At 56.4% G+C, this 13,877-nt stretch overlaps 1 protein-coding gene across 1 annotated transcript; it reads right to left on the bottom strand.

Annotated features, from left to right (window-relative positions):
- Positions 1–11,702: 11,702 nt before the first annotated feature.
- On the bottom strand, positions 11,703–13,483 carry HAPLN2 (hyaluronan and proteoglycan link protein 2). The gene is made up of 5 exons (XM_021681961.1): positions 13,396–13,483; positions 12,828–13,181; positions 12,557–12,673; positions 12,250–12,432; positions 11,703–11,983 (listed from the first exon to the last, which is right to left on the bottom strand). The coding sequence occupies exons 1-5, from the start codon at positions 13,481–13,483 to the stop codon at positions 11,703–11,705; spliced, it is 1,023 nt and encodes a 340-aa protein (XP_021537636.1).
- Between the last annotated feature and the right edge of the window lie 394 nt (positions 13,484–13,877).

The raw sequence follows: 13,877 nt of genomic DNA, 5'->3' as shown, positions 1-13,877 counted from the left end.
AGACTTGGAAAGTAAGGGGAAGGATGACGGGAGCAGAAAAACGGGGGAGGGAAGCTCTTTTTTTGGAGGCAGGATGAGGTGCAAAGGACCATAGCCACCTCCCTGTCTGAAGCTCTGATTGGGTTTTGTCTCTGGTGGTGCTCCCACTCCCTGCACAGAGGAGGAGCTGACTTTGCAGCTGGAGGGATGGAGGTTAGGCTGCAGATTCACGGGTTAAGCAAAGCGAGTCAGGGACTCTCCTGACGGGGTGTGGGGGAGGGGCGGCCCTGTGAATGGGCACACTGGTCCTGCAAACCAATGTGCAAGACACAGGCGTTGCCAGGAACACAGAGGGCCCGCTGGCCAGCGCTGTTGCCGATGAATGTGCCCCCTGGTGCCAGGGGGTGGGCCTTGAGTGCTGCCCAGCCTTGAGGGACTCCTCAGAATACCAATGATGCCCCCTCCCCAGCTCCAGAGCCTCTCAGTCCCTCTGCTTTCCCAGGCTCTCTCTGCCCCTCTCCCCCTCTCATCCCCCCTCCCTCCTGGGACTTGAAGCAGAGCCCCTGGCACAGATTGGGAGCAGGACAGCCAGATGCCTGGAATCTCTCCCCTGGATACCAGTGGTGGCACCAAGGATAGCTTGTTGGGGGATTTGATCCCCATAATCTCCAGCACCCCCCCAAATATCCCAAGTAACACAGGGTGCCTGCAAATCATCCTCAGGACAGGTCCATGTTCTTCCATTTAGACTGCACCCAAGTCCCTCCCTCCTGTGTGGGACTCTGGACTGCCCTCTGTTGATGCCCCAGCTGCCCCAGTCTTCTGCTCCCAGGGCTGTGGACTGGCTTCCAAAGGGCTTCTGAGAAGCTCACAATAAACTCCTCCCCAAATCTTTGAGGATCTAAAGGTAGAACTCTGGCCCCTCCCTGGACACCCATCTACTGAAGAGACAGTATAGGGAGACCTGGGGGTGGTGGGTGGTAGGGTCCTTTAGTAAATAAAATGACCCCGGCAGGGGTGTGAGCCTGGAAGGACAGAACAAGGTGCCTGGCAGAGTCTGGGGAAGAAGGGACCTCCGTTTATTCCTTTCATTACATAAATATTAACTGAATGTCCACTATGGACCAGGCACTATTTTAGGACCAAGTCCTCCCGTGGAGAGGGGGGATCTGGCCTTGCGGCAGATCTGAGCAGCACCTGATAGCCCCAGGACCTCCCTTTGCTCCCCTCAGACCTTGCAACCCGAGCTGAAGGAGATCCCGCCTCCCCCAGGACAGTCTCAGCACGGTTGCCTGATCCAGCCTGCCCCCACCTGGGCTGGGATCAGCTCCACCTGGGGCCTGAGCCCAGCCAGGCAACCAAGTGGCTGAAATTCAATCCTGGTGGCGGTTCGCATGTAACCACCGTTCTTGCCGCGGGGAAACCTGGCTGTGATGGGGAAAGACAGAGAAAGTGACCTTCCTTGCCACCTCCCCTCATGACTAGAAGTGTGGGCACACAGTCTGGTGCCCTGGGGGAGTCCGACCTTGACTGAGGCCAGCAGCAGCTGGGACTGGACCAGGGCTGGTACCAGACCGTCTGTTCCAAGAGGCAGCCCCCTGGTGGGAAACCAGACGCGCTGTGGGAACAGGGAGCTGCCTCTGCAAAGACTGATGAGAGGCGGGACTCCGGAGGCGTGGGCCCTGAGGTCAAACGCCTGGCTTGCCATCTGCATCGGCCAAACCTTGCGAAGGGCTTCCTTTGTCTGCAATTGTTTCCTCTTCTCAACAACGGGCTGCAGAGTATCTCTGGCACTGGGTAATGTCTATCCTACTGGCCCATGGGCGAACTCAGCAAAATCTAGTTCTTTTCCTTTGCTAGTCTCACACACACGCACCAACACACACATACGCGTGCACATACACACAGGCCCCAATCTCCATGGATCTCCTGGCCAGGAGGTTGGGGGGCACTCCCCCGTGGATTATTATCTGAGAGGGCTCATTATCTGAGAGAGGAGTCGTTCCCTGAGGATTTCCCGGGGGAGGCAATGAGTGCCTTCCCAAGACTCTTGCATCATTTCCAGCTCTGAGGATTCCTACTGCAGTCTAACTGGCACTGGCTGGTCAGGGACTGTCTTTCTGAACTTGACTTGCACCTGGTCCCTGGCCGTTCGACACCCCCCACCACCCATTTCCATCCCTTCCTGAGAAGAGGCAAGAACCAAGACCTCACCGAGGTCTCAGAAAGGGACCCTCAGGGACTGGCTGAAAGCAAACAGGATCAAACGAAGCAGGAAGAATTAAAGTCAGATTTCAAGTAGAACTTCCTGCCCCAGGAACAGAAGGAGAATATCTCAGGGAGCTGTAGTATCTTCTGGAGAAGGAGACAGACCCAGAGGTGAAGCGACTGTCTAGGGTCACACAGCATGCAATTGGCTGACGATGACCAAAAGCAAGTCTCCTGACCGACGGACGCCCAGGCCAGGGTTCCTGCCAGGGCCCCAGCTGTCTCTCAGGGGACAGAAATGGTGGAGGCAGAGAGAGAGAGAGAGAGAGAAGGAGGGAGAGTGGGGGCAGCCCAGCTGGCTCGCCTCCCAACCTCCTGGGCCCTGGGGAGTTTTCCAGTCTCTCTGGAGGAGAACAATCCATCTCCTGCCTCTTCCCCTCCCCCTCCCCCACCATCGCCCGTACCCAGGCCAACGCTGAGGCCATGACCCAAGTTAAGGAAAGAGAGCCAGCCCCTCACCAAGACCCTTGCGTCCCTGGCTCCCCCCACCTCCAGTATTAGCCCCTGACCTTCCTCACTGGATTCCCAGCCACAGTGGCCACTGGGAGAGCCTGTCCTTCCGGCCGCTTGAGTACCTGTCCCCACTTTCCCAGACTTGGAGGTGGGGCCCAGGCAGCTCAGTTTGTCTCTGATAGGCACCTGGGTCCTCTGCCACCGGGACATGGGAGCAGGGCTGCGTACACACAGCTCCAGATGCCGACACAGCTGTGCTGGAGAATGGTGGCTTTGATAACTTCTGAAAGGGGCCAGGAAGCGCGGGACCCCGGCCCAGACGAGCGAGCGAGGGGCCAGCAACGTTCTGAGGGCTCCTGCGGCTGAAGGCCAGTGGGGGTGGCCGGGGAGGGGGGCTGGCGGGGAGACAGAGGTGGGACCTACAGGCTGAACGAACAGCATTTCGGGGAGCCCCTGAGCAGGAGCGGACAGACCCTTGCTGCCAGGGGAGCAGAGTCCTGTGTTCAGAGGGGACCACCAGACTGTTCCCCAAAGAACAGCTGAAGGAACTGGAGGGCTCAACCCTGACCATCCAAATCTCCTGGAGAAAGCCGACCCATCTACGGGCCCCTTGCAGGCCCTCTCCCTGCGGCCGGGCAGCGAGCGCTGGGGCAGGGACTCATGTCTGCGAGCCTCTTCACCTGTAAAATGGCAACAGCATCCTGTTTTCTGGGTTTTTTTTTTTTAAGATTGTATTGATTTATTTGAGAGAGAGAGACAGAGAGACAGAGATAGCGACAGAGCACGAGTGGGGAGGAGAGGGAGAAGCAGGCCCCCCGCTGAGCAGGGAGCCCGATGCGATGCGGAGCTCGATCCCAAGATCCTGGGATCATGACCGGAATCGAAGGCAGACGCCAACTGAGGGAGCCACCCAGGCGCCCCTTGTTTTCTGGCTTTGACATTGGAACCACATAAACATATTATATAATTGAAACATAAGGTTATATTTGGAATAATTAAATTAATTTTAGACTAAATTAAAAAAGCAGAATAGGGATGCAATTCCTAAAAATCTAAAACAAGGTGAAACAAGGGCCCGTGATTGTATGTGAAGCTGGAGGCAAAGCCACAGGAAAGAATTTTCTTTCAGGTGATTATAAAACTCAGCATGTTGACTATTCATCCCTCAGAACAAAAAGAACCATGAAGAAATCATAACGTTGGCATTGGTATTGCAGAAGGCACTACTTTACTGTGATAAAGCAAAAAAGTAATTATAGGAATGGTGTTCAGAACGAAGAGTTTCAGTGTGAGAAAAGGAGAGTTAAGCCAAACTGCTAATCTCTCGTGTGAATTGAAGATAACAGTGGGAAGTCATGATTTTTATGTCTGTGGAAAAGGCTTCGAAGCAGTGACCACCCCCCGCCCCCCACCCAGTGACGCTGAGTGCTCCTGGGGCCTAGACTGTCCTCTGTTCCCCAGTAACGCGGGGCTGTTGTCTCTAAATGGTACTTTCCGCTCCCAGGAACCAGGCCTCTTTGGAGACGCCCCAGTGAGGGGAGGCACAGCTTGTCATGCTTGTGAATCAAGGAAGTTTTGAGACTCAGGTCAGGCTCATGTCCAAAGGACCCAGTAGCCACCTTTCAAAGACTTCCACCTGCCAGGATGACATGTCAGCATTAAAATGAATAATGATGGGGCACCTGGCTGGCTCAGTTGGTTAAGCATCTGCCTTCGGCTCAGGTCATGATCCCAGGGTCCTGGTATCAAGTCTCGTGTCAGGCTCCCTGCTCAGGGGGAGCCTGCTTCTCCCTCTGCCCCTCCCCCTGCTTGTGCACGTGCTCTCTCCCTGACAAATAAATAAGATCTTTATTTTTTTTTAAGATTTTATTTATTTATTCATGAGAGACAGAGAGAGAGACAGAGGCAGAGGGAGAAGCAGGCTCCCCGCGGAGCAGGGACCCCGATGCGGGACTCGATCCCAGGACCCTGGGATCATGACCTGAGCTGAAGGCAGACGCTTAACCGACTGAGCCACCCAGGCGTCCCAATAAATAAGATCTTTAAAAAAATAAATAAATAAAGCACACACATAAGTGTTCATGTACTCAATGTATTTTCAAAAATAAAATGAATAATGACCATAAGAGATTAAAGCATATCAAATCTATAAAGTATAAGAGTTCATCATGATACTAAAAAAGAAAATCTCTGGTCACCTTTGGACATTGCTGAGGCACCGACTCACAATTGTGAAGATTAAGAGGGTGTATCAGACCCTGTTGGTGCCCACCCGTGTCCCCTTAGCGGTCACCTCAACAGACCAAAGGCTGCTGACTGCCTGAGGACATCTTCTGCTGGACAGGTGGACAGCAAGTCAGACATGCGCAGGAGCTGACAGCCTGGAAACAGCCTTAGCCAGTGACAGAAGGGGAGCTGGTAGACCAGAGCCCCAGCCCCCCTCAGGTGGGAGCGGTGTGAGGCAAGACCCCCGGTCTCCCCTCCCTCCCGGCAGCTTTGAGCTCCAGCTGGGCACAGTTGGCATCCGTCCCAGGTATTGGGACTGTTTACTCAATGATCTATTGGATTCCTTCCCTCCCCTGGCTCACTGTCCTATCAAGATCTGGGGATTCAGAGCCACCAAGTCACGAGCACACGTGGTGGGCACAGCAGCGATCCCCAGTGGGACGTTTGTGATCGGGTGTGAGTGTGCTCAGAGGGCTCGGCAATACGAGAGCGGGAAGCCAGACCCCCATGGGCCCTATGTCTGTGGTGCCCCTGCCTTGCTCGCCCGTGACCTCGCGGGGCGCCTCTGTGATCAGGCTTCAGGGCAGGAAGAAGCCCAGGCCTGCTTCATGGACGGGTCACTCTGATCACCGATGTGAGCTGACCGGGGGGAGGTTCTGAGCAGCACGCTGGCCACCCTAGTTTGCAGGGGGAGGGGTATGTAGGACCCTTGGGCAGTGGCACATGGCTTGGCTGGCTGGTCAGGCCAGGAAAGGGCATGACAGGAAGGTGGGAGACAAGGAAGTAGAGGGAGAGCTGTGGATGGCCTTGCAGGAGCGGGCCCTGTTCTATGGCAGTCCCACTCACAAGCATTCACAGCCAGGGGGACAGAACAGCCAGCCTTTGTCCTCCCTCCCTCCCTTCCCCCTCGCCCCCCCGCCTGGGGCCAGTGCCCGCACGAGGTCGGTGAATGGCGTGGTTATGGCAGTGGATAGAAGTCGGTACGGCTCCCTCTCTCCAGGGCCGATCTAGCAACCACCGCGGCTGGATGCTTGGCCCGTGAGCAGCACAGATGGGTGCTGAGCCCTCAAGCGGTCCCATGCCTCAAGGAGATCAACCAGCCACTGGGAAGCATGTCGACTACAACGTACCTCTTTCAATCTGGATCGGGGAACACTATCTCCTTCCTGGGGTTATGCACATTCTGGATATGGATTTACCTTCCCTGCCCAAGTGCCTTGGCCAGTACCCATATCCAAGGACACAAAGGAAATGGTTTATCCCTATGAGATCCCACATAGTATCACCTCTAACCAAGGGGATCCACTTAACAGTGAAGGAAATGTGACGATGGGCCCAAGACCGCAGCATCCATTGGCCCTGCCATATACCACATCACCTCGAAGCTGCCAACCCCGGGGGTACATGGGTATGGCCTCTTTAGTACATCTAAATACCAGCTTGGGGGGAACATCATCTGGGATCAGGGCACTGGACTTTAAAATGCAGTCTACACTTTGAACCAATGCCATTATATGGTGCTGTAGCCCGGATGGCTAGAAATCGTGGGTACAGGAACCAAGGGATGGAAAGAGCCATGAGCTTCTCACTGTCAGCCCCAGTGACCCACTAGGGGAATTCGTGCTTCCCGTCCCTATATCTTTAGGCTCTGTAGGATCAGAAGCCCTAGTCCCTAGGGTGGGAGATGTGTCTGCCAGGGGTCACGGTAAGGGTACCACCAGACCTAAGGTGCTAGCAGCCTCTGGGTCCCTTTGGGAACCTCATGCCAATTCACCAACAGACAAAGAAAAGAATTATACTGGCGAAGACGTTTGCTCTTGATTAGCCCATGTCCGGTGGGAAGCATGACCGTGGGTGCAGAATGCTGGCCAGTCGAAGGCATGGGAAGGAAAGGCCCTTGGGGGTGAAGGTCCGGGCTTTTCTACTGTGAGAGCCCCACAGACAACAGAGGAACCGTGGAGGAAGGAGATGTGGAATATTGATATTGGCCACAGCCCAGCTGCCGCCCTGAGGACTCAGTGACAGGGCAGAGTGGACACGGGGACACGTGGATCTGAGCAGTGCGGAGGGTGGACCTCAACTGTGACCCGACCCTCCAGCACCCAACCCCACAGGCCGACGGCGACATCTGTGACTCTGCCTGAGGGCTGTATTCTGGCCGTGGAAGCCTGTGTGCGCTGAGCTAGCCAGCGATGCTGATGGGTGAGTGCTCCCTGGAGCAGCCGTCAACTTTCAGACAGGAGGCCCACACCTATGACCCCACTGTCTTTGCCCGTCAGGTGGGATCTTCTGGGACAGGCTCCACACCGCCTTCCAGGACTCCCCAGCAGGACGGGACCAGCCGCTCTGCCCGCTCCTCTCACACCCTTCCTTGCCTTCCTCCCCGCTCCTGCCTCATGTCTCCAGCCCCCCAGCGGAGCCTCTTAGCATGGCCCCCCAAATAAACTGCTCATACTGAAAGCCTTGACTTGACATCTGGTTTTAGGGAACCCCACTGTCTTAGCTCAGGCTGCTGTAACAAGTTACCACGGACTGGAAAGTTTAAACAACAAACACGCATTTCTCTCAGCACTGGGGGCAGCAGATCTGGTGTCTGGTGAGGGCTCGCTTCCTGCCCTGCAGACAGCGGCCTTCCCACCCGAGTCACCTGTGGGGGAGCACGGGGAGAGAAGCAAGCTCTCCCGAATCCCTTCTTATAAGGGCAAGACTGTCATCAGGGGATTACCTCCCAAAGGCCCCATGTCCAAAACCATCATACTGGGGATTAGGGCTTTAACCTATGGATTTGGGGGGATGCAAACCTTCATTCCGTAGGTACCTAGCTAAGACTTATGGGAGAGAATCAGGCGTTGATCCTACCTTTCCTGAATGGATCTAAGTCAGGGTGACAATCATCGATGAGGGACATTTTTCTTTATGGAAGAGTTCACAGCTAATCATAAAGGAAGGAAGAATGACAAAATTAGAATGTCTCTATTTTGTGCTCCTAATGAAATAAGGGTTGCATCTAGACAATGATCACCAGTAGCCATTAGATAAAAAGGTGTGGGTGTACTGGGTCAGGTGGTGGCCACAAAAAAATATGTCCACCTCCTAATCCCTGAAACCCGTGAATGTTAACTTGTTTGGAAAAAGGGTCTTTGTGGATGTAACTCATAACATGAATTTATTCCCAAAAGTCAGTCAATGGTTTTGAGATGAGATCATCCTGGATTAGCCAGGTGGGGTAAATCCAATGACAAGTGTCCTCAGGAAAGAAGAAGAGGAGACCCAGGTACACAAAGAGGAGGAAGCAATGTGACCACAGACAGACACAGATAGGAGCAATGCAGCCAGAGACACCAAGGAATGCCGCCTGCCACCAGAAGAAGGAAGAAGTAAGGAAGAATTCTCCTCAGCATCTACAGACGGAGGGCCACACTGCCAACACCGGCAGTTAAGACTTCCGACCTCCAGGCCAGTAGAAGAACACATTTCTGTTGTCACAAGCCATCATGTTTGTGGTAATTCGTTGCAACAGCCATAGGCAGCTGGTGCAACGAGGAACTTTGTGATGAATGGATCAGGCCGACAGCAGCAGAATTTACTGATCAACCGTAGCCTCGACAACCAGACACCGTGTGCCTCCTGATGTGACGGAAGAGGAAACATACAGTCTTACCTATGAAATACTCCTGGGAGAAAAAGTGAACGTACGTCTAATCAAGCTTCTAAATACGATGACAGGGGACAGAGGAACATGTGAAATGACGCTACAAGCCTACACTCAGCCCGATCTAGAGTGTGGGGGACTCGACAGGAAAACAACCCAGTTTCCTAAACAAACAAACAAAATGGCATAGAAAGCATGAAGGAGGAAGAAGTACTACAATTTAGAAGATATTTTTAAAAAATTAACCAAGGGGCACCTGGGTGGCTCAGTTAGCTGAGCGTTCAACTCTTGATTTTGGCTCAGGTCATGATCTCAGGATCCGAGATCGAGCCCCACCTGGGGCTCCGCGCTCAGCGAGGAGTCCGCTTGAGATTCTCTCTTGCCCCTCCACCTGTTTGCGTGAGCTCACTCTCTCTCATTCTCTCTAAATGAATGAATAAAATCTTTAAAAATAAATAAATAAAAATTAACCAAGAAAAATTCATCAAATGCAATGTATAGCCCTTACTTGGATCCTGGTTTGGGCAAATCAACTGTAAAATTATATTTTTTAGACATTCAAGGGAAATTGATCATGAAGTATATATTAGATAATGTCAGTTGAGGGGGGGATGTGATAATGGAATTATGGTTATTTTTAAAAGTCACTATATGTTAGAAATACATAGTGAGAATTAACAGGTGAAATAATAGGCTGTCTGAGATTTGCTTTAAAATACTCCAGCACAGGGGCGCCTGGGTGGCTCAGTCGGTTAAGCGTCTGCCTTCGGCTCAGGTCATGATCCCAGGGTCCTGGGATCGAGCCCTGCATCGGGCTCCCGGCTCGGCAGGGAGCCTACTTCTCCCTCTCCCGCTCCCCCTGCTTGTGTTCCCTCTCTCGCTGTGTCTCTCTCTGTCAAGTAAATGAATAAAATCTTTGAAAAAATAAAATAAAATAAAATAAAATACTCCAGCACAAACGAACACAAGTGAGGGAATTCATGAAACCAGAAGGGTGGAGTTTTGAAATGGTCAAGCTGGATGATGAAGTGGTCCACTATCCTAGTCTCTCTCTTTTTGCATATGTTTGAAGTTCTCCATAATAATAATAAAAAAAATTGTAATAGCAGTGTGGAGAGTAGTTGTAAAAATTAGTGGGCATGTGTTTTTGTGGGTGGAAAAACAAGGCTTTGCAGCAAATGGAAAGTTCCTGTGACCATTTCCCATCTGGTCTCTGGACAAAGTTGAGGGCATCGTACAGAAGGAAAGCCATCTTCCTTCAGGGAAGCTGTGGGGCCCAGCATCTTGACTTCCTGGGGCTCTGACTCCATAACAGACCAGAACTTAGAAAACCCAGAAGGGCCGTGAAGGAGGAGGTGGCTGCCAGCATGTTCCAGAATCCAGGCTGCCGCCCTCAGTGCCTGAGGTGGAGCTGGGGCTGGTCCTGTAGGGCCAGTTGCCGGTTTACTTCTAGGCCTGAGTAGGGTTGCTCTTTCCTGCCCCCCTTGTGGTTGAGCGAAGCCGTGCCATTAGTTCTAGAGAAACTGTTGTCCACAGAACAGACAGGTGTCTCTCTGGGCCACAGCTATTCACTGCGGGTGTAAGACCTCCCAGAGCTCTTTCAACTTTTCCCTCCCGGTGTGGTGATTGGCAGCATTGAAGATGGTGGCTGCTCTATCAGCCTGGGTCCCTGAATAACTAAGATAAGAAGAAGCCCCTTGTTGACCACGATGCAGAGGTAGCCTAAGGGAGAAATGATCTTGTTTTAAGCCACTGCTGTTTGGAGGTTGTTACCACAGCATGGCTGAGTGTATCCTGACGAACACAGCGCCGTACAGCAACCAATCCTACAGGCTGCCTGGGAAGAACCCCAACAGTAAGTATTGTTGATGTTCTGTTATCGTTAGTGTTACCATAATGATCATCGGTTATGACAGGTACCATTCGCAAGCACCTCTATTGTGTACCAGGCACGTGGCGCCCAGCACACACATTGTTTCAGTTACCCCTCGGGGCAAACTCTGGGGCCGATATTCGTATCCCACAGCCAAGCAGAGGAAAGCAGAGCTTACGAACTGCCACAGATTCTCCATCTGCAGTGTGAGAGTTACTGAAGATGCCGTTCGTTCCTTTATATAAAATCCCACGGGATGAATTCTCTTTAGCAATTATAGCAAGAACCCTCCTGGAAAGCAATTTCACGACATGTATCAAGCGAAGTTCGTACCCTTTGCTCCAGTAATCATTCACCAGCCCAAGCTTGTTGTGGTGGAGTTAGATTGCTTGAACAGTAAAATGAACAAACTAATTAATTAAAATAACATATATACTTAAGAAAAACGAATTAATGGCATTTGAGCTTGTCTCTTGAGTTACTGGTACGTTTCCTTTAGCCAGATGTTAATGCTCCTGGTCCGTCCCCCTCTCGCCTAGGGGGTGGCGAGCGCACATCAGGTACCAGCCACGCGGTGGGCTCGGTGGCAGGGCTGCTGGTCGCCTCCTCCCTGCGCAGGGTCGGTCTCCCGTCAGCTGAACAGTGGTTTGAGTCTCCTATACAGGACCGGAGACTGGCAGGATATAAACACATTCCTAAATATGTTTAGGTCCATCTTTGTTGGTTCTGTCGTGCGCTCCGGGAGACTGGAACCAGAGTCTCAGGTGGGTGCGTGGCGCCCCCGCGTGGGCCCCGGCGCAATAGCACCCGCGTTCTCCCACGTCCACGCCGGGTTAGGCTGCCCGCGGTGCCTGCAGCCCCCCCCTCCACCTGTGGGGCCCCCTCCCCGCAATCCCCACGGTCCGGCAGCGCCCCCCCGAAGCAGGAGCCCCACCTCTGACCGCCTACTTCGGCGCGCGGCCGGCCGGCTGGGCCCGAGACACCCCACCCCCTCCAACCACCCCCCACCCCCCTCCACCTCCGACTAGACGCAGAAAGTCCTCAAGTTACTGGGCTGCTGGGCACCGAAGTCGGTTAATGCCCTGGGCGCCCGTCCGCCCCCAGCAGCGGCCGCGGGAGCGCGCGAACGGCCGCCGGCCTGGCGGGATCCGCGCGTCCGAGGTCCCGCCAGGCGTCGCCACCTCCCCTCCGACGCCCGGCCCGCCGGGACCCCCGGCCGTGGTGGGCTGCGGGACGGGGACGGCGGCGGCCCTACTCCGAGTAGCAGTAGGTCCCGAAGGCCGCCTGCTGGGCTCGCGGGAAGCCGAAGCTGCGCACGCCCGGGTCGGGGAGGCCCCCGCAGCGCGGCCGCGGCGACGTGATGGGGAAGCGCACGCTGCCGTCCGCCAGCCAGCCGCCGTCGCACTGGTCCAGCCCCGAGAACTTCCAGGCGGCGTAGAGGTGCCCGACCTTGGCCACCGTGGCCCCGCGCCGCCTGCACGCCGCGTGCGCTTCCGACAGCGTCAGCCGCCCGGGCACGAAGAACACGTGGCCTGCGGAGCGGCGCGCGTCACCACCCGCCCGGCCGAAGCCTCCCCGGGACCGAGGCGGGGTCGCAGTGGGGCGGGGGAGGGGGGAGCCTGGCGGGCGCGCGACGGAGGGCACCATGCGCGGTCTCGACGGCGAGGCCGGGCCCCCTCCGGACGCGCGCATCTCGCCCCGCGCGGCGTTCTCCAGACCCGCCCCACGTCGCCGTCGGAGCCGCAGGCGCGGGCTCTCATCCCCGCTCCGCCGCCCGCCTGCCACCCCGCGTCCTCACCTGCGGTCATGGAAGTGAAGCAGAAGGCGTCGTAGCGGTCGCGCTTCCGGTCGCGGGGCCCGTAGCTGCGGATCCCCGGCCGCCCCGGGCCGCCGCACGGGGCGCGCGCCGTGAGCACCGGGTAGCGCACGGAGCCCTCGAGCAGCCAGCCGGCGTTGCACCAGTCCAGGCCCTCGGTCCACGCTGGCGGGCACGGGGAGACGGGGTCCGGGGTTAGAGGGGTCCCCTCAAGCCCGACCGGAGCTCGCCCCCGCGGGGCCGGGTACATCCCGGAGAGGCCTGGGCGGTGCGCGGGGCGGCCGCTCACCCTGGTACAGCTGGGCGTCGGTGGCCAGACGCCCGTCCTGCTCCTCGCACGCTTGTTTCGCCTCGTAGTAATTGAACTGGTAGCGGCCCCGGCTGGGCTGGTACGGAAACACCACACCTGGCGGGAGGCGCACATCCTGGAGAGGTCCGGCGGACCGGGGAGAGGGCTGGGGGACCCCGGCGGCGGGCGGGGGGAGCCCCGGGAGACCCGAGCTGGCGCGGCCAAAGCCCCGTAGGAGAGGAGGGGGCGGCGGGGAACCCAAGGGCCTCACCCTCCAGGCGCAGGGTCAGCGCCACGCTCTCGTCCTCGATGCCGTTGATAAGCTCACAGCGGTACCTGCCCTCGTCCTCCAGGCGCACGCCCTCGATGACCAGGGAGGCGTCCAGCCGATGCCCCCTCCGCATCCTGGCGCGACCCCCCAGGGGCCCGTAGCCCCGGGCTTGCAGGCCGTTGGTGATGAGGATCAGAGTTTCCCGGAGCTCCCCCGGCTCCACTTTGCTCCAGCGTACCTTGTAGCTGGGAGGCGGGGCGCCCAGGACGCAGGGCAGCGTGGCCGTGGCCCCACGACGAGAGTGAATGACCTCGTGGATGGGGGGCAGGAGGTAGTGGGGGCCAGGGTGGGGTGCTGAGCAGAGGGGGCCACAGTGGCAGGAACCCCCTGGTCCCCACTGCAAGTGCCCGTTCAGACTCTACTCCCCAGACTCCTCCAACCGTCTCCTCCATTGCGCACTCAACAATGGCCCTCCCTGAGCACCTCCAACAGCTGCCCATCCACTTTCCCCACACCTGGAGCCTCTCCCCCACCGTTCCCCAAATTCTGGGCGGGGCTGAGGTCTTACCTGTGTCCCCCAGGGCTTTGTGGAAGATGGCGAAGGCCCAAAGGAGAAGGAAATGGCAGAATGTTGGGAGACTGAGCGGGCCTGGCATGATGGCGTGTCAGCCCAGCGCCGTCTGCAGGGCACAAAGAGTGGGCATTTCTTGAGACTAGGAATGCGGGGAGGGAGCAGGATTGGAGATGAACTCCCATGCAGTAGGGATCCCTTAGAGGGGACTGTCCAGCTGGAAAGTGTGGGGGCAGAGCAGGGGGCTGGAAGAGGCCAAAAGAAGGTGATGGGGGAAGGGGCAGTAACAAACTCCCTTCCCCCAGGCCTCCCGGGCCGTCCCCCTTCCGCCCCTCCCTTCAGACGCCAGGTCCAGAGTTGGCGCCGCCTCCCCGCCCCGACCCCTCACAGGTGCAGCTTCCGGAGTCCTGCCACCAGGCCCGCCGCCGCCGCCGCAGTCTCTCACCTCTCCCAACTCCGTCCTCCAGGGGAGCCAGAGC

Source organism: Neomonachus schauinslandi, chromosome 6, assembly GCF_002201575.2.
Source record: "Neomonachus schauinslandi chromosome 6, ASM220157v2, whole genome shotgun sequence".
Classification (NCBI taxonomy): Eukaryota; Metazoa; Chordata; class Mammalia; order Carnivora; family Phocidae; genus Neomonachus; species Neomonachus schauinslandi.
The sequence above is the reverse complement of the archived record's forward strand: the minus strand, read 5'-3'. Positions and strand labels throughout refer to the sequence as shown.

Excerpts from the sequence above, each read along its gene's own strand:
- HAPLN2 (XM_021681961.1), bottom strand. The coding sequence starts at position 13,483 with ATGCCAGGCCCGCTCAGTCTCCCAACATTCTGCCATTTCCTTCTCCTT. Across the intron at positions 13,182-13,395 it reads CAAAGCCCTGGGGGACACAG|CACCCCACCCTGGCCCCCAC; the intron begins GTAAGACCTCAG and ends CCCTCTGCTCAG. Across the intron at positions 12,433-12,556 it reads CGACGCCCAGCTGTACCAGG|CGTGGACCGAGGGCCTGGAC; the intron begins GTGAGCGGCCGC and ends CGTGCCCGCCAG.